The 18,955-nt window shown below is 43.9% G+C and overlaps 1 protein-coding gene across 1 annotated transcript in view; it reads left to right on the forward strand.

Moving 5' to 3' along the window:
• thsd7aa (thrombospondin, type I, domain containing 7Aa) overlaps positions 1 to 18,955 on the forward strand; it is a 133,337-nt gene that overhangs the window by 94,399 nt on the left and 19,983 nt on the right. Inside the window, exons 10-18 of the mRNA XM_079368903.1 lie at positions 153 to 347; positions 5,639 to 5,879; positions 7,150 to 7,265; positions 9,036 to 9,168; positions 9,587 to 9,690; positions 10,843 to 11,037; positions 11,295 to 11,561; positions 16,721 to 16,899; positions 17,553 to 17,686. Of these exons, the coding sequence (XP_079225029.1) occupies positions 153 to 347; positions 5,639 to 5,879; positions 7,150 to 7,265; positions 9,036 to 9,168; positions 9,587 to 9,690; positions 10,843 to 11,037; positions 11,295 to 11,561; positions 16,721 to 16,899; positions 17,553 to 17,686 (1,564 nt within the window). The remainder of the gene's footprint in view (positions 1 to 152; positions 348 to 5,638; positions 5,880 to 7,149; positions 7,266 to 9,035; positions 9,169 to 9,586; positions 9,691 to 10,842; positions 11,038 to 11,294; positions 11,562 to 16,720; positions 16,900 to 17,552; positions 17,687 to 18,955) is intronic.

Genomic DNA, 18,955 nt, shown 5'->3' on the forward strand with positions numbered 1-18,955 from the left:
GGAACATTTAGCCTGGGTTATTTCTCAGTTAGCATGTATGGGCTCGCGGCTGATTGGATTGACAGGTTGGAGTGATGTTGAGATAGCGTTTCATTGTGCTCTTCAGAAATCAGTGGATCATTCATTTGCTTCATCTGTTCTTGCGTATCCAGGTGAATATGTGGAGAGGCAGCTCTGCCGCGATGCTATCCTGCCCATGCCGGTCATCTGTGAGGTGCCTTGCCCAAAGGACTGTGCCCTGAGCCCCTGGACCCCCTGGTCGCTGTGCTCCCACACCTGCTCTGGAAAAAACACGGAGGGCAAGCAGACGAGAGCTCGCTCCATCCTGGCCTACAATGCAGGAGAAGGTAAGTCAGGGTTGGACAGATGTCCCTGCTGTGGACAGATGATTATCTATGTAAATCTTTAAGTGTCATTTAAACAAAGTACACACACATCACAAACCCCAATCCTAAACCCTGTGTGCACATTCATGCTAGAAGTTAAATTGTTTCTCCTTCTAGTTGAAGTCTGAGAAATCCCAAAAAAGACACTACAGACGAGAGAATTGAAACTTCTTCCAGTGTCCTGGCCTCTCATGTACATAACATGACATGCATGTGCAAACAAAACCCCGAAACTGTGAGCCCCAAACCTGATTTTGTTTTATTAAACCGTGCACACAAGTTCGTGGTGAACTGGTCTGACACTATGAATGATTACGAAGACGTCTTAAATATTACAGAGCTGCCCAGGTTCACCTGTTTCTCTCCGAGCAGACGACACTGAGGGAGTCTTTGCTCTTTGTCTACACTGAGTGAAATCCATTATTCTGTGTTCCTCTACAGTGACTGCAAAGGTTGTGGCTTGGGTTACTGTGATGCAGGGTAAGACTAGAAGAATGAACAGCCTGATTGCAGGACTGCAAATATAACACTACAAATACGCTGATTGAATAACCACCAGGATTTTGCCCTCTGTTCAAGGTCCCTCTCTGCTGTCAAAGGTCCAGCCAGTCTTCGGTACTTTCATATCTCTCCTGTTTCTAGACAATAGAAAGTGATTTTTGCTGATGTAGCACCTAGTCTTTGTGTGTTTAACTAGATGGAAATAGAAATGTAGCTCCCCTGGTATAATATCCTCCCCCTGATTTGCTTGTCCAGCAGAATTCACTGTGCTTTTAAATGAGAAAAAGACTCTCACAGACTACAAGTAACACTGAGTATCCCCTCGCAGTAAGTGTTTTAAATCCCAGGGGTGAGGAGGAGATTGGTATCTGAATGTTGCTGGAATGATATTGAAGTAAGTGGGCCAGTGGTAAAGCCCAACCCTCCAAGCTGCCACTCACACAGTTCTCACCAACGGTCGTCATGAGGAGAAACGGGGAGGCTGCACAGATGGTTAGCATGTAGCCTGGCAGCGGATCAGGATTTTATCTTTAACTTCTCGCCGTCGTCTCCTGGACCACGTTGCGTGACTCGCTGTCTTTTTGGCATCTTCACAACGACGCAGCATCCAATGCTGGAGCGAGGAGACGCCTCATACATAATGGATGCTTTAACTCCAGCGTCCGTGCTGGGCTTCAGGAGGACGTTCATGCAGAGTGTGACTCTTGTTTATTAGCTTTCTCAGCATTCAGGAGGCAGACACTGTTGCAGTATTAGATGGATGACAACCAGCAGAGCAAGGAGCCAGACGAGCTGATGATGTGTGCGCCTGTTGAAGTCACTCAGACCTCTTTCTGTCGAGCTAAGTGAGCCTGGTTTGACTTCAGCATACAGAATGAGGCTGGAGCAGAGAGGAGTGGTAGAGAGGGCTCTGTGCCTGTTGGACCTTTTTATATGAAGACCAGGCTGCTTAAAATGTTTAGTATGACACTGCTGACTTAAAGTCACAGTTGGTCATTTTCTCCAGATCCACTTCTTTAAGTTTTGGTTGAAATTGTCTTTAGGTCCCGACTGAAATGAATAACTTGTGTTCTCTGAAAAAGGAAGGAAGAAAATCTTTGACTTTGACCAATGTCTGCAACCGGTTCAAGTTTTATAAACCAATCATGCGCCTCCCTGTCTCCCTGCTCATTCTCTACCCCATGCATGCACGAGCCCACACTCTGGACCAATGGCGCTCATGCATGTAAGTGAGGGGGCGTGGCTTTAGAGGGGAGGGGGCGTGGCTTCAGAGGGAGCACAGAGGGGAGGAGGGCGGGTGCAGATGGAGCATTGACAGAATGCTAGTTTTCAAAAAATGACCAACCCTGCCTTTAATTGTGATTTAATGCAAATATGCACATGTGCTTGATAAAAGCTTCAGCGTCACACTTATGCTACACCGTCCACCTGCACACACACGTCACAAACATAATTTTTTTTGTTTGTTTGATTTCACTCAATCCTTAAGCCAGACTGATTCATTTAAAAAAAGATGAGTAATGGATGCAACATGGGAAAGAAGAAGAAGACAGACGACTTGGAAAGCGTTTGTCAAGATGTCAAACCTTCCTATTCTCTCCCCTGGAGAACTTCCAGTCAAGCATGCTGGTTAATTTCCGACAGTAGAGCCAATGCCCCATGTGCAGAGACTATCATCGTCCCCTGAGGGGCCCAAACTCTCTAAACAGTGTCTCCCTTCAGCTGTCCCAAAACAACAAGGAAAAAACCCCACAACTTACCAAAACAAGCTTTACACAACCAACACTGTGCGTGTCTAACAGATAGCCAACGGCCGGTTTTCAATCAACAACTTTCCTCATAATGAGACACACACACACACACACACACTGAACAGCAGACGTAGCAAGGCAGTGTGTAAGCTAATTATTCAGGTCAAGATAAACACTGAGGATGACAGAAAGGATTAGACGCTGACAGAGGTCGTGTTGAGTCAATAATCCACGCAGTCAACACGTGAACACGAGGACGATGGTGTTGATACGGAGGAGACTGTTCCACAGGCAGCACGAGGGATGGCAGCCTTTGTAGACGTGCGTTTCTCTCATAGCACTTAAATATTTATCAATTTTCATTAAGTGCTGCAGGAGTGATGGGGTCCTTCTCTGTGTTAATGAGCTGCACCTGATGAAATCCAATAATATATATTTTATAAAGGACCATGTGAAGGACATTTCACTTTTACACTCAGGTCGGCCTTTTCTTCTCTCTCGTGACCGCGTCAGACGCTCTGACTTAAAGATGTCGTTCAGTGACTTCTAATGGCTGACCTGCCCCTGGGGAAGGGGGGTAAGGGAGGGGGGGGGCAGCTGCTAATGACAAGGTTTCCTGGTGAAGAGGGTCACATGGTGTGCACTCCCCACCTGGGTCCACATTCAGGTTTGGGTCTTTGTGTTGGCTCCTTGTTCGTCCCTGCAGCAGGACTCTCTGGTTTCTCTCTCATGCTGCTGGAGGTGATGTTTGTTATCAACAGAGTCAAAGCTAAAAGCTAATATAGAGACTTAGAACTACTACTAATTAAAAACAATAATGGTAAGTTATTATTATTATTATTATTATTATTATTATTAACAAAGTTATTGTTACAACACCTTTAGAAAACAAAGTGCTTTGACATGTAATGAAAGCAAACCTTGAAGACGACACGACTGATATGAGATCACTTTCATTTATTAAACCGTCACACACTGATTATCACAGGCAATCCTGCTGTGGGCGGGGCCTAGGAGATGTCAATCAAACATGGGAAATGTCAATGAAATGAGATTTGCCACAGTCTTACTGTTGAAAATCCTAACATGAGTTTAAATCCATCTTCTCTCAGACTCTGTTCTGAGTGCTTAAAGAGGAGCTTTTGTCAGGACACATTTCCAAGGATAAAAATGTAAGTTGTAGTTTTGATCTTTAGTTAACGGGCATCATTTTTAAACGGAGCCTCTCTTCTGTTAACGTTTTCTCTCCTTCGTATCACTTGACTTTCCGAGCACTTCTTTTGGAAACAGTCACCTCATTCCCAGCACAGAGCAGATGTTTTATATCCAGCCTTACTCTCCCTCCTCTTTCATCCTCCTCCTCCTTTCTTCCTCCCTGCTTTTCTGTCCCTGAACTGATAATAAACTCAACAAACAAACAAATCAACCCTCATTCTGGAAGCAAGGTTTCCTTTTCCCCCGCTTTGTTTAGAACTGTACAGAGGATTGCAAACACACACACACACACACACACACACACACACACACACACAGGACCAGTCTCACAAAGAGATCCTGTGCTAAATCAGGCATATTAGGACCCTCCACAGAACGCAGTCTCTCTGTCTCTGATCCAGCACGTCTTTCTCAAACCCTGAACATGAATATGACAATTCTCAGCGTGTCATTCCTGACGTAGTTATGCAAAGTATCGTCCTGCTGCGTACAGAAAACGGGCCTGAAAGATGAGTGTAGACAAAGAAGAGATGAGTTATTTAACAGTGCATTGGATTCTGGATTATCAGCCAGTTCCTGTTTCTCTGTGTTTTTAGTTATTATTTTTTTTGCAGTGTGTTTTTCATCTGCAGCTCATGTATTTGTTCTTGTTTTAACTTCTGCAGTATGATTTAGAGAGACTTTACGTTGTTTGTGTTTTTAAATGTGCGATGGATTTATCATCCTTTTTGAGGCGTGTTTTAAGTGAACGTGATGCTGGAGGCTGCTGTAGCACTTCCCTGCCTGAGAAGACAGGTGAAAAGTATAAAATCAATGCATGATAAGAAATGCCACACAAAAGAGATAAGAACATGCTTCTAAAGGAAAACATATCTGCAGAAGAATTCCTCTTATTAACTGATTGGGAATGATGTCCATTTTAAAGTGAACCCCAGGTCAACACCACACCTGATGTCTGGGCCTGCTGGCGACAACACAATCCAACTGTTGTGTTTGTTGCCAACGCGCATTGCACTGAGTGAATCACCAATAATATCGCCATTTTCCCCGAGGGTCTTTCTCTGCCAAATAAAGGCAGTCATTTTTCTTCCTTGGATAACACTCATCTGATCCCAAATCTGTTTCTAACTAAACCCCTCCTGCCTCATCTCTGTCTTCCTCTATCACGTCTGTTGAGATTTGGCTCTTTATGTGCAGCGTATACGCCGAACACGGCAGACTGATATCTGACGTCTGAATAAACCATGAAGATTTTCTTTTATTTGGGTTTCCCGGTAGTCAACCTGGTTATTTATTGAAAGCTGGTCAGATGACTCCTTACAGTGACAGCTGTCAACAGCCAATAGGAGCAGCCTCACCAGCCCCAAACAGGAAGTTGGACACTTGTAGACACAGCCAGCAGGGTCAAGGAAGGTGTGGTTCGTAGGGAGAGCTTTAAGCGTTGTCTCCTTTGTACCACCAGAGAGTGGAGAGGGCAGAAAATGCTGAACTCAATCGTTCATGTCTGGATGTTTTGAAGGCTGCAGCACTCTGTCGTAAAAAGACGTGGACGACCATCAAAGTGGCGTTCTGGCTCTCTGCACAAATCCACCATTTTGTGTTCTTTTCCCGGGTTCTGCTCAAAAGTTGTAAATGTAAATTTCCAACAGGTGCATGATGGGAAATAGTCTGAAAGGATATGTAGTTGTAATCTTTCAGTTAGTGGCCCTGCAAGATCCCCCGTCTGTGTAACATCTCCTCGTCCACACAAGTCTAACCCAGGGTTTTCGTTGCTCTGTTTCTCAGGTGGACTTCAGTGTCCAAACGTCAGCGCCCTGCAGGAGGTGAGGAGCTGCAACGAGCATCCCTGCACCGTGTACCACTGGCAGACCGGCGCCTGGGGGCAGTGCATCGAGGACTCATCCATCCCGGCCGGCAACGCGTCCGCAGGCCGAGCACGCGGAGACGACGCTTCGTGCTCGGTTGGGATGCAAACTCGGAAGGTCATCTGCGTCCGCGTCAACGTGGGCCAGGTTCCCCCAAAAAAGTGAGGCTCCACTTTAACATCTCAAATAATTCAAAGACGGTACCAAAACCAGCAGCTCTGCAAACAGCTCTGTTTTACTCATTGATGTAGAAAAGATAGATTTGTTTTAAGAGGAGATTTTGAATATATTTTAGCTTTCTCAAACGACAGGATCCCTAAAAGGACTCGAAGGATTTGAAAGTCATCCTCACCTTTACTGATTCTCTTCCAGTGGTGACATTGTTATAAATAGTTTTTGTTTTTCGGCTGCAGACGTTAGCCGTTTGGTCTCCTGGTTGGCGAGTTGCTGCTGCTGTCTGGTGGAGGTGTTGGCTGATGAGCTGATGAGCTGCTGGCCCACTGTTTTAGCATCAGGGCCCGTTTCCCCTCCCCAAGGCATCCGCTGGGAACTTGAATTCTCTATTTATTTATTCAACAGAACGGGAGCATTATTCTGGCAGCACTGCGCAGGCGAACCCCGCCGGCCCCCGTGCTGTGTATGGAAATGAATCTGGCGTTTTTTACTCCTAAACCTGCTGTTACCCGCTGAGCGGCGAGGCTGCTGCCTTGGGACACACTTTCACATCAGTGCAGAGACGGAGCTCCCGCTCACAGCAGCAGCAGCAGCAGCTGGGGCCGAGATGTGACCGCTGAACACTGAGTGGCATTAGAGCCTTCAAAGGCGTTATCGTTAAAATAATCCATATTTGGAGGTTTTAATAAGGTGCAAATATCAACTGTCATTTTTTCCGGAAGAGATATCTTACCGCATGTCATTGAGCGATCTGTTATGGGAATACTGAACAAAGACACACGGTGATGCTTTTCTGTGGATAGAAATGTTGTAATGTGGGAAATGGTTAATTCTCTTCTTCTTTCCAACCTCTTCCCTTTCCTAAATTAACCACCTTCAGTTCCTCCCTGACTCATCCTCCTCTTCCTTTCTTCCTCCCTGCCTTGCGTCGTATTTCTGTCCCTGAACTGATAATAAACTCAACAAACAAACAAATCAACCCTCATTTTGGAAGCAAGGTTTCCTTTTCCCCCGCTTTGTACAGAACTGTACAGAGAATTGCAAGCACACACACACACACACACACACACACACACACAGGCCCAGTCTCACAAAGAGATCCTGTGCTAAATCAGGCATATTAGGAACCTCCACATGAACTCCCAGCGTGGCCCCTCTGGCTCTGATCCAGCACATCTTTCTCAGAGTTTCAAGGGTACTCTTTATGTGTGTGTGTGTTTGTGTGTGTGTGTGAACATTTCAATGATGTACCTTCAGGTGTCCAGAGAGTCTGCGCCCGGACACCGTCAGGCCCTGCTTACTGCCGTGCAAGAGAGACTGCATCGTCACCCCGTACAGCGACTGGAGCCCGTGTCCATCGACGTGCCGAGCAGGTAGACACTCTTTGTTTCCAGCTTCTCCTCGTCTCTCACACGCTGAATAAAACGCTGTTTTATTCTTCTTCTGGTAGTTTAAACCTGAGCCTTATTTTACAGGTTTAAAGGTCTAGATTCCTGATTCAATGTTTTGAATTGTAATAACTGGAGCTTCATTGGTGCAATCAAACAAACTGGGCCAAAGTGCGATCAATAAATAAGTTATTATTGTTGTCACAGGCGGGCTTTTATTGTTTCTGTGTGACAGATAACATTACAGAAAGAAACCCTGCAGATCCAACGTTTTTGTTAAAAAAACAAAAAACAAACTTTCATTAGGTCTGTCTGCTCGAAGCGAGCCGTCTCCTCCCACAGAAACACAAATCACTGCAGAGAGTAACGCTGCTCTGATCAGCTTCTTTGTCATGTGACACGAAACCGGCCATTTAAGAAACCAAAGTCACACCAAATCTTTTCAACTTGCTTCTATATTTTATGCACAGACTGTCCCAGACAGTTTATTTCTAAGTCAGGCGTTTATGATCTAAATGGAGACTTTACAGTAATCCAAATATTCTGACTCACTAAACTTAAATGTTCAGTATGCAGAATTTGATTGATTGTTTAAATTCAAACAAATGTTATGAATTAACTTTTATTTAAATATATATATATTTTTTTTCGATTGAGTATTTACACTAGCCTAACTATTTCCAACGGGTATCAAAACCAGAGAAATCCTTCACTTGTAGCAGCCGCCATTACAGTCAGAATGTTTATCGTTGCCATGGAAACGCTGTACGTTACGTCAAAGACCGAAGCGTGAGCTGCTACTGAGAGCTGGCGGACTGTTGCTGAAGGTGCTGCTGTGATAAAAACATCACGTACATGTATACTTGGATCAGTTTTCACCTGGGGGGGGGGGGGGGGGGGGGGGGGGGGGGGGGGTTGTAATACAGAGAACTCCCATGATTCCCTGCAAGCCTCTATGTCATCTTTCTTTATCGTAGTATTCTTATGGAGAGCCCCCTGGTGGTGAACTGTACGTATTGTATATTCAAAGATTAAGAAAGAAATCCATAAATACTTAAAGGAAGTTCAAACCGAACAAAGTCAACAAAGGTACAAAGGCTAGATGGAGTCTAACTGGAGTCTAACTGGAGTCTAACTGGAGTCTAACTGGAGTCCTAACCTAGATGGAGACGAAAAGATGATTCCCTTCTTAATGTGAGGATCACGACGCTCAGCTGTCCAGGAATGCTATCTGAAATGTGGAGTGTAGCTTTGTTATATTCATTTATAGACTTTTCCTTTTTTTTCTCTGTGCAATGAGATGAAAGTGGGCGCTTTATTCTGTTATCTGTATCCATTCAGCTGTTGATAAATGATGGTCCAGCAGGGATCTCCATGACTTCAGCCTTGTCAGAGGTGCGATGTGATATGATAGTCCAGATATAGCTGCAGACTTCCTGTAAAAGCCATAAACTCTGCCACCCGTGGAGATGGATCAGATAGCAGAGCAGAAGATGGGGTGGTATTCAATATTCCTTTTGATTGGATTAGCTTCTCCTTGAAGTGGGCACATTGAGCAGAGGGTGAGCGGGTGGATACCTCACAGAAACACTGGCCTACTTTACACTCAGCCGAAATGGACGCGTTGAATACTGTTTTTAAAAATAGCACAACAGACGGATAACATCCGCGTTTTTGAAGTTGCGTGATATGTGAGCAGAGTTTATTCTGTTTCATCGTTTTATTGTTTTTCTATTGTTTGCCCTCTTTGCTAAGGTGGTAACACCAAGAAGAAGCAGTACAGGAAACGAATCGTCATCCAGTCACCAGCCAATGGAGGACAAGACTGTCCTGAAGTTCTGAGCCAGGAGAGAGAGTGTGACGCTCCGTCTGTGTGTCAAGGATACAGGTAACTCTTCATTTTAAAGGGTGTGACAATCTGCACACATTACTTACATCATATTTGGATTCAGAAGAACGGGCACGTTTTGATGGCTGATAAAAGGCCGACTGACAGGGATCTGACGATCTCATGACTCATTATCTGTAAACTAGTTTGTATATTTTAATTGTTCTCTGCTCTTAATGTGCTTAAAGAATCATGTAATATGTATAATGACAAACACTGCTGCCCTGGTGGCCAGGAGAGGTGTTGATCTCTGGGTAAATGACCTGGTTAAATAATGGTTAGATAAAGGTCAAAGTTCTGTTTGTGTGTTTTTAACTAAAAGGAAATGTGACTTGTCTGGACAGAGAGATCTAAATGGAACAAGCAGCCATTCCCCTTCATCTGACTTCATCACCCTTTGATTCCCTCTTCTTTTCAGATGGAAAACCCACAAGTGGCGTCGCTGCCAGCTTGTTCCATGGTCAGTGCGTCAGGACAGCCCTGGAGCTCAGGAGACCTGTGGGCCGGGTTTACAGATCCGGGGTGAGAACAGACACACAGACAGTTGTCTTTTACTCTTTCTGAACACTTTGGTCACAGAGCAGGAGGAGCAGTGTGGCCACTGGTCATCATGAGATGATGAAGGAACTGGACCAAACTGGAATTAGCTAAAAATCCCACTTTACATAGCAGAATTTAAGATCAGTGTGTGAACGGGTTCGGTGTGTAAAGCGCTTTTAGAATTCAAAAGACGAGAAAAGTTCCTGGTTAACAACATCCAGACTCTGCAACAACAACAAGGACCTGTCCTTCCCTTTTCAGACTACTTGCTGAGCGTAGCGTTATCACTAGACCTGAGTGGGAGGCAGACAGTTGACTTGCTATCAGAACACACACACACACACACACACTCTCAGACTCCTATTAAAGTGTCAGATAAAGATACCATTATCTAATTCCAATGATGAGTATCCTTCTCCTCCATCTTGGGAGGCTTGTGTCATTATGTACCATTACCTGTAATAGTATACTCTGAGCTGGAGAGACGCAGTTCAATACAAACCTCTCTCTCTCTCTTCAGCCACTCATTCAATACAACTAGCAGAAAGCCAGCATGCTGTTCAATATCTCCCATTTTGTGTGTGTGTGTGTGTGTGTGTTTGTGTGTGTGTGTGTGTGTGTGTGTGTGTGTGTGTGTGTGTGTCCTTGCCTGCCTTTCTATCCTACTGGGGACCTTGGTGTCATTATGCATTTAACAGCAGGGGACCACCATGCTGACAGAGCATTTTAAAGGTCTTTTGTTGGGTTACTTTAAAGCATACTAAAACAATGCCTGAAACCTTCGGATGCTGTTTTTTTTTTAAATTCAAGACAAGACCAGAGTGTGTGTGTGTGTGTGTGTGTGTGTGTGTGTTTAAGTATGTACTCAACGCTGCCTCTACAGGCTGCAGCTGGGATTACATCGACTCATTCCCACTTTTTTTTATGTTTATGTTTTATTGTCTTTTTAAAACCTTGCATGTAAGGTGTCCTTGGGTTTTTTGGAAGGCGCCCTCAAATTAAATGTATTATTATTATTACTTGTTGTTTGTTATATTTGTCTGTTGTATTGACAACTATAGACTATAGTTATAGATTAACTATAAATACATGGGCGCCCTCTTGTTAAAACTCCAACCCTGCATTCTCCTATAGCTGTTTCATGCCGGAAGCAGGATGGCGGACAGGCAGACGTCGAAGCTTGTCTAAAGTTTGCCAGCTCCATGCCGCCTCTCACGCAGCCCTGCCAGCTGCCCTGCCAGGAGGACTGTCAACTCAGCAGCTGGTCCAAGTTCTCTCCCTGCTCAGTGGATTGCGTGGGCGTCAGGACGCGCAAGAGGATGCTCATTGGTGAGAGACAGACTTTAACTTCCACTTTAAATTAGCCTCACGAGTAAGGTCAGTAGATGTGAAAAAGAAAACAGTTTATAGTTTTAGAGTTTTCATGGATTTAAGTTTTCTGTTTAAACTCCCTCAGTCCCCAGGCAGCCTGTAATTGACATCTTCATCCTTTGGGTCAATGATCTCAAAATGCCAAGTTCTTCACTTATGCTGAATATGTTTTTCCATAAACTCCATAAACTCCTTTTTTTTTTTTTTTTTTGCAGGGAAAAGTAAAAAGCGTGACCAGTGTAAAAACAACCAGGTGTACCCTCTAAGTGAGACCCAGTACTGCCCATGTAACAAGTACAACGCCCAGCCTGTGGGCAACTGGTCAGACTGTGTCCTGCCTGAGGGTGGCCGAGTGGAGGGCCAACTGGGCATGAAGGTCCAGGGAGATATCAAGGAGTGCGGCCAGGGTTATCGTTACCAGGCCATGGTGTGCTACGACCAGGACAACCGTATCGTGGAGACGTCTCGCTGCAACAGCCACGGTGAGCCGTCCACGTTACACTGACCGGCCAACGCGGGCTGTCCAAATCAAATGTTAACAAAATGTTAACATTAATCACTGAGGAGATATCAGCACTTAAAAAAAGTCATCTCACTCTGATGTCACACATCACTGCTTATTCAATTTTATTACCATGATCGAAACCTGAACTGGAAAGACTCATTTTAAGATCTACCTGAGAGAAAAACAGCAGCTGTGATGGTTTTTAAATCGTACCTGATGAAGAGGGTCCACACACAAGCTCTGAAGAAAATCCCAAACACGCAAACAAGCTCACAAACAGCGATGTGCCTGACTGAGGGGCGACCTTTTCTACAGTAGAACATCGACCAATTTGTTTTTAACAGCTTGTAAAAAAAAAAAAAAAATTGCGATGACATCCAGAACCATGTTTTCTTTTTCTTTCCAGGAGGCTGTATGTCATAATCAACATCCTCATACACAGGTGACTCACATGCCGTCAAAACTGATCTGCAAGAGCAAATAAAGCTTTCCACGTTCAGTACAATAAGAGAGGAGTGAAGAATTAGGGGCATGTTGGTGTGCAGGAAACGGTTGTGTGTGCGTGGGGCTTTCAGCACTTGTGAATCAACACTTCTGAAGGTGGACAATGCAGTATAATAAAATGTCAACGTTGGAAATAATAATAATAATAATAATAATTTTATTTATAGAGCGCTTTTAGACAAAGTGCTTTACACAGCTTAAAAGCTCAACACACCGACATAACACATCATTAAAAACATCAGGCATAAACAGCAGTGAAAAGGTGGGTCTTCAACTTTGCTTTGAACACATCGATGGAACAAGAAAGTCTGATGTCCGCAGGGAGAGTGTTCCAGAGAGTGGGAGCGCGGAATGAAAAGGACCGCTCACCAATAGTCTTTTTGCGAACCTTAGGGACAGCTAAGAGGCCAGTCCCCTGTGAGCGAAGTGACCGAGCAGGCACATACAAATCTAAGAGACCAGTCAGGTATGCTGGTGCAGAGCCATTTACAATTTTAAAAGTCAGCAGTAACACTTTAAAATCCGCTCTGGCGTGAACAGGCAACCAGTGGAGAGAGGAGAGCACCGGAGTTATGTGCTCATACCTGTTGGATCCAGTAAGAAGGCGTGCTGCAGCGTTCTGCACCATCTGCAGACCTCGCAGACTATTCTTGGGCAGACCCGACAGAAGAACATTACAGTAATCCAACCGTGATGATACAAATGCATGGATAAGAGTCTCAGCATCATTAAAGGACTAACTGGAAATAACTAACTAGAAGTGAGGTACCGTAATGCTGTTAACCTACCTGTGAAGCTGTGCTGCTCACCTCATTGACTTGTGCATTAAATAATGTAATCTTTAAATCCTCACCAGCACAACCACGAACCCATCGCAATATTACGAGTCAAAGTGCTGGACGTACAGAAACATCGGAAAAAAAAATTTTTTTTCTCTCTGATCCATGGTGCAAACTTACAGGAGAAAGATCTTAAAAATATACACAAAAAATAAAGAATAAAAATAAAAGAACACTTTTATAAAATGTTAAAGATTCTGTGCTAAGATGTGCATTTAGAAAAAACAACAACAACAAATGTGTGTTATTAACTGCGAGTAAATAAATATAAGACACTAGCTTAGCAAATGTTGACCATGTTATGGCTCTATTATAACTTGTTAATACTATAATACTTATAATACTAATTAGCTAAATGTACAACTTTTCCATGTTTCCTTGTTTTGACCTTTGGTCCAGTGTTTGTACCGATGCTTGTGATTGGCTCTCTGCAGCTGAAATCAATGACTTGAACTTCTGGAGGCCAGCACAGGCTGGTCTTCTTCCACAATGATCAGATGTGCACGATCTGAAGGTTTGGCCCAAAACTGTTGGCCTCAGACGCACTTCGGTTCCTGCTTTTTTTTTTTTTATCTGATGAACCTTGAACCCAACAGGCATCATCAGATCATTTTGTTTGTATTTCTATTCTCAGTGTGTGCGGATGAAGATTCAGATCCTCTTAACTCCAGCACAGGCCGGTGGATAGGGAAAAAAGGATTCTTAGCCCTGATTAAAAATAGCCACAAATGTTGACTGTACGGCCCTCGAGGCTAAATATTTGTCAGAGAATAGCCAATGGTCTCTGAGATTGAACTCCCCCTAACCCCCCCCCCCCCCCCCCCCCCCCCCCCCTCTCAGAATCAAAAAAGATTAAACCTCTTTTTGAAAAGGAAATTACACATGTTCATCTCTTACGAATGAAAAGTAAAGCTCATAAGCACACAAAACCCCCCATTGCTCATCTGATCCCCCGTAGACTTCTGATGCTTTATTTGATCCGGTTTGAGCTTATGGTGACTAATGTTATGACTAAAGTTTGTTAATGTTGGCAAACTTTTGGTGGATGTTACTCCTTCAGACATTTCTGGGTCAAATAGTTGGCTATAAGCTTTTCTTCTTCGACGCGACTGTTACACTTTGTTTGTCATGGAAGGTTATTCTAGTTACAGCAGCCAAAGTAGTTTACTGCCGTGGAAAACAATGGAGGGCTTAGCAGCCTCAGAAGGGAGGGTGCTCACCACTGATGACAGGTGGAGCAGGAGGCTTGGTGATGTTTTCCTGCCAGTCTGGAAAGATTCCTGTAATGTCTACGGAGTTTGGGAGCGTTAGGCAAAGATGCTGAAATTGGCTTTCTTAAACAATGTCAGGCAGACTGTTTTCCACTGGAGCTAAATCCCTGCTTTGGATGGGAAGTAAATCTTTTAAACAGCAACCCGTGTCATCTATTTGATTCGGGAGTCTTGGGGCAGTAAGCCCGTTCTTAAGAACTTGAGAAGTTTTGATGGTGGCTGTTTGGGAAAAGTTGCATGAGATGTGCATAAAGCAAGATTGATAAGTGTGTTTTCCCCGAGCCCTCCTTTCTCCAATTATCAGAGGAAAGCACAGAAAACTCCCATCTTTGACCTTCCTTTACCAAAGAGGTGACGGATCAGGAAGGGATGGATCTTTGTATGTTGGGCCCGTATGGGTTGTTACAGACAAACAGAAAAAGCGTGTTGGATGAAATGCATCTTGTACTTTGGTAAACTTACTCCAGTGCCACTAAACTTAAGATTGCATCAACTCTGAAATTCAGTTTTAATTCTACAATGTCTTTTCGGAGTCCTTGCAACCGATAATAACTCTTCGATTGATCTCATTTTACTCAGTGTCAGAAATCAGTGTGTTAGTTTATCAACCCTCTGGTGTAAATTCAACAATAAATAACAGCTACTGTGGGACATGTTATCCATGAGGTCGCTTTGTGGTGAGCTGTATTAACATTCACCAGTCACTTCCAGCGGAGGGAGAAAAGGGAATTAAGAATCAGAGAGCTTGTCGTACTCTGCTTGTCAGCTCTTGGGAAATACAAGAACACATCAAAGCAGTCGGAGGGAATGAGTGTGGCTGTGTTTGCTCATTGAGAAACTCTTCTCATTGTGAGTCAGAGCTGTCCTCCCAGTATGAGGATGCTTGATTGTAACTGGCTGTAACTGGAGAGAAATACACTGCGCTCCGTGTTGGTACTGGTATTTGCATTCTTTCTGGTTAAGATGTCTTTGATTGGCTTTTCGCTGCCAGAGTATCGCCGAGGTTATATGGTAATTGTCTGGTTCTTCCCTGTGATATTCATCTTCTTAATACAGCTGCATATGCGGGATGCTGGGTTTGTGTTTGGCAGGGGTCAAATAGAGGACTGAACTGATGCTTTTATTCCAAAGGAAAGTTTGAGACATGTTTAGTCGTGTTGGTTTCAATAAGTCAGACTACTGAAATAAGAATCTCATCTCCCCATCATGGCCTCACATACCGTTAGATCGCTCCAACATAATCAGTCTTATCCCTGACGCTCCAGCTCTGTAATCTTCGACCCTGCAGTTGAAGCCACTGTGAGGAAGTTTTCTCCTGGTGTCTATCTTTGCAGGACAAGCTGTTCGATGGACCTCTTGGTTGTTGATTTTGTCTTCGACACAGTTAAGGAGTGTTTTCTGACCAAAAGAATCTGCCCCGCTCTGTTTTAAATGTCAAACTCATCAATCCTCTTTCTGTGGAGAGTGAAGACAAAGGTTGTTTCAGGAGCTCGCCATTGATCGCCTGTCTGACACCAGTGGCAGCGGCAATTTTTAGAGATGTCAAATGTGCTCCTGATGTCCTTTTTTGCTTTTGTAGGTCAAGCAGAGACGACGGTATGAATGTCAGTCTGTTTTGATGCCGGATATTAAAGCTCCTGTTTCCTCTAATTATCACTGTACCTTCTAGTCGAGGATTCTTCTTTCAACCTGAAGTTTCAAAAACCTTTACTGGACTGTTGCACAGTTCCTGGTTTATTAGATAAAGAGAGCTGAGTACATTGGGATCAGCGCCCTAAAAGTTTTGCGCCCCCCCTTGCATGGAAGTTAGCCCATTTAGCAAACAGACTGAAACTGACCATGTGCTGAAAGCCAGCACTCATGATCAGAGTTTTCCCGACAACCTCGTGGACTTCTCTGCAATCTATTCCCCTGTTGTGCTCCAGCAAGCAAAATGAACTTGCTAAGTGTCTTTGAATACGATCGATAGCTTGTTTTTAAGAAACTTGAGTGGACTTTGCTCGCTGCACTGGCAGCTGTTTTTACTCATTACAAGAAATTCAGACCACACTTTTTACTTCAGTATCATGAAACAAAATATTGATCTGGACTTGTCATGTTAATGAGGTTTGTTTGAAATATAATCAGATATTTACTACTACAAATTAAACTAGAGTGTTTGCAATCTGTGCTTTATGTATGTTGTTTAAATACACATAAGAGATAAAAACAGGCGTAACGAGGGGCTTAGTGGTAGAGTCGGTCGTCTCTAAACCGGGGTTTGATCCTCAGCTCCTGCAGTCACAAGTCTGATATGTCCTTTGGCAAGACACTTCAGCCAAAGTTGCTCCCACTGTTTCGTTGTTGGCGTGTGAATATGTATGATTGGGTTTGCTCAAAACTGATGGACTCTTCCATCAGTGTGTGAATGGATGTGTATGACCTTCCATTCCAATGATACTTTATTCAAAACGTCTGACAGTCTCCTCTTGTCTGCAGAGGGATGTACTGAATCATATATTCTACCGTCTGATTGGTTACAGGATACATCGAGGAGGCTTGCATCATCCCGTGCCCGTCCGACTGCAAACTGAGCGAGTGGTCCAACTGGTCGCGCTGCAGCAAGTCCTGCGGCAGCGGCGTCAAAGTGCGCTCCAAGTGGCTCAGAGAAAAACCTTACAACGGTGGGAGACCATGTCCTAAACTTGACCACGTCAACCAGGTGAGCGAGGATTCACCTCACACCCTGTCCTTAATGTTCCAGGCTAGGATGTGATTATTTTATGGGTGACTAACCTGAATGCCTTTTTCTTTTGCTCCTTTCTCCACTTTGATAAATGGCGTCCTCCCACAGGCTCAAGTAAGTGTGCTGTTTTATCGACTTTACCCCGTCTGTAGACATTACACAGTACTTCATGCACTTCAACATTTCTCTTTCTTTTCGTAATGAAGGCCCAAAGAAGCTCTTCTATAGATTGGATTTTAATGAAGCTTTACATCCAAATTTAAGGTTCTAAGTTGGGTTTTTAAACTATGAAACATGTTATGAAGTTTTGAGCCGTTGCTCTTTAAAAGCCACTCGACTCCAATGACAAAAAAGTTTACTTTTGCATGACATTAAAGTTTCCTGTCCATTGCTGCCTTAATTGCTTACTTTGTGTGTCTGGTCTGATTCTTTTCTAAATAAAAAGACACTCCTTAAAGACGGTCTTTAAACAGGGACTGTTTCATTGGTGTCCAGTGTTGCTGTGTCATTGATGACGTACTGGCTGATTACTGGACGTGTAACATTGTCATGGTCTCTTTTTTTTGTTGCTAAACGACATAACTCGTGTACACGGTCGGACCTGTAACCTGTTGGTGTTTGTGTGTCAGGTGTACGAGGTGGTGCCTTGCCTCAGTGACTGTGGGCAGTACGTCTGGGTGGCCGAGCCTTGGAGTGTGTGGAAGGTCAGCAACGTGGACCTGAAGGACAACTGTGGTGAAGGCGTTCAGACCAGGAAAGTCCGGTAAGCTCTCCATGCTTGTCTCATGGAACTTATAACATCCTCGGTCACTGTTCAGCATGAAGCCCCACGTGGGTCAAAGACTTCTTCAGCTGTGATGTTTTATCAAAGACAGCGTGCTGTGTAAAATAAATGGTTGAAGTGACATCGCCTATTGGTTTATAAAACCCCACTGTGTTTAATTTCCTAGCATTAGCCGTGCTAGCGAGCTGTATCTGTAATTCATGATTTCTATTATTCATTGGTTTTCTGATATTGGATGTAAAAATAAGAGGCTTCAAAATGTCCATCCATACATCCTTTCATTATCTTTTTACCGCTTCTCCTGTTTGGGGTCGCAGACTTCTGTTTCTCAAACTGTCTCTGACTTCAAATCAAACATGAATATCGACTGAGGACAAATCTGACTTTAAGTGAAGTTAGTTTGAGTTATTCAGTGGAGAATTGGCCCGTTTTAAATGGTAGATTTATGAAATTAGTGCTCACTTAAAAATGTCCTCTGATGTTTTCATAAACATAAACATCAGAGGAGAGACTGGCGGCCGTGACGTCCGTGATTATAGAAGTCTGAATCTCTGCAGCGCTCTGATGTCTCTGAAGCTGTTTGATATTATTCTTTTTGAAAGATCGTACTCTGTCGGATAAGACCGCTGTAGAAACAAAACATAGTAAAGACCAAGCCGCACTGGAACTTCCTGCTGAAGGTGCAGCACTGTTTAATCTTGGCTCTAAGGGGGGAGGACTGAAGGTTTCACATTGAAGAGCGTTTAGTGGCGTTCAGACTGACCTCTGTCAGAAGTTTCTTGTGGCAGGATTACTTTGTGCACTTCACCTCTCTTTAATCCAAACAGACTATGACTACTAACAATCCACCGTCTGTTCGCTCTGTTTGTGTCGGGAAAGAGACAGAAAATATTGAAGATACAGGAGATTAGTTTAATCTTTAAACAGTTTGCAGATATACTCAAAGTCCAGCGTTTCCCCAGTTTGGTGTGCATCTTGATTGGCTTGCAAAAAAAGGATAAACTATCCACTCCTGCAACCCAGCCCACCATCCGTCATGAAATCGGTGCAAACCAAGCGTTTCCCCCCCGGTGTTGAAAAAAGAAGCCAATGTGGAGATGTCACAAAGTTCAGTTCCTTGAGTGTCCACTTGAGGCTGGCTGACTCAAGTGGACAAGTGGCTAAAGAGCTGCCTCAGCTTCACTTCTTGGCCTGTTGTTAGGTTAGGTTGACCTAAAGTTACTTCGAAACATCATTTCCAACATGGCG

This window comes from Symphodus melops, assembly GCF_947650265.1.
Source record: "Symphodus melops genome assembly, chromosome: 18".
NCBI classification, from domain to species: domain Eukaryota; kingdom Metazoa; phylum Chordata; class Actinopteri; order Labriformes; family Labridae; genus Symphodus; species Symphodus melops.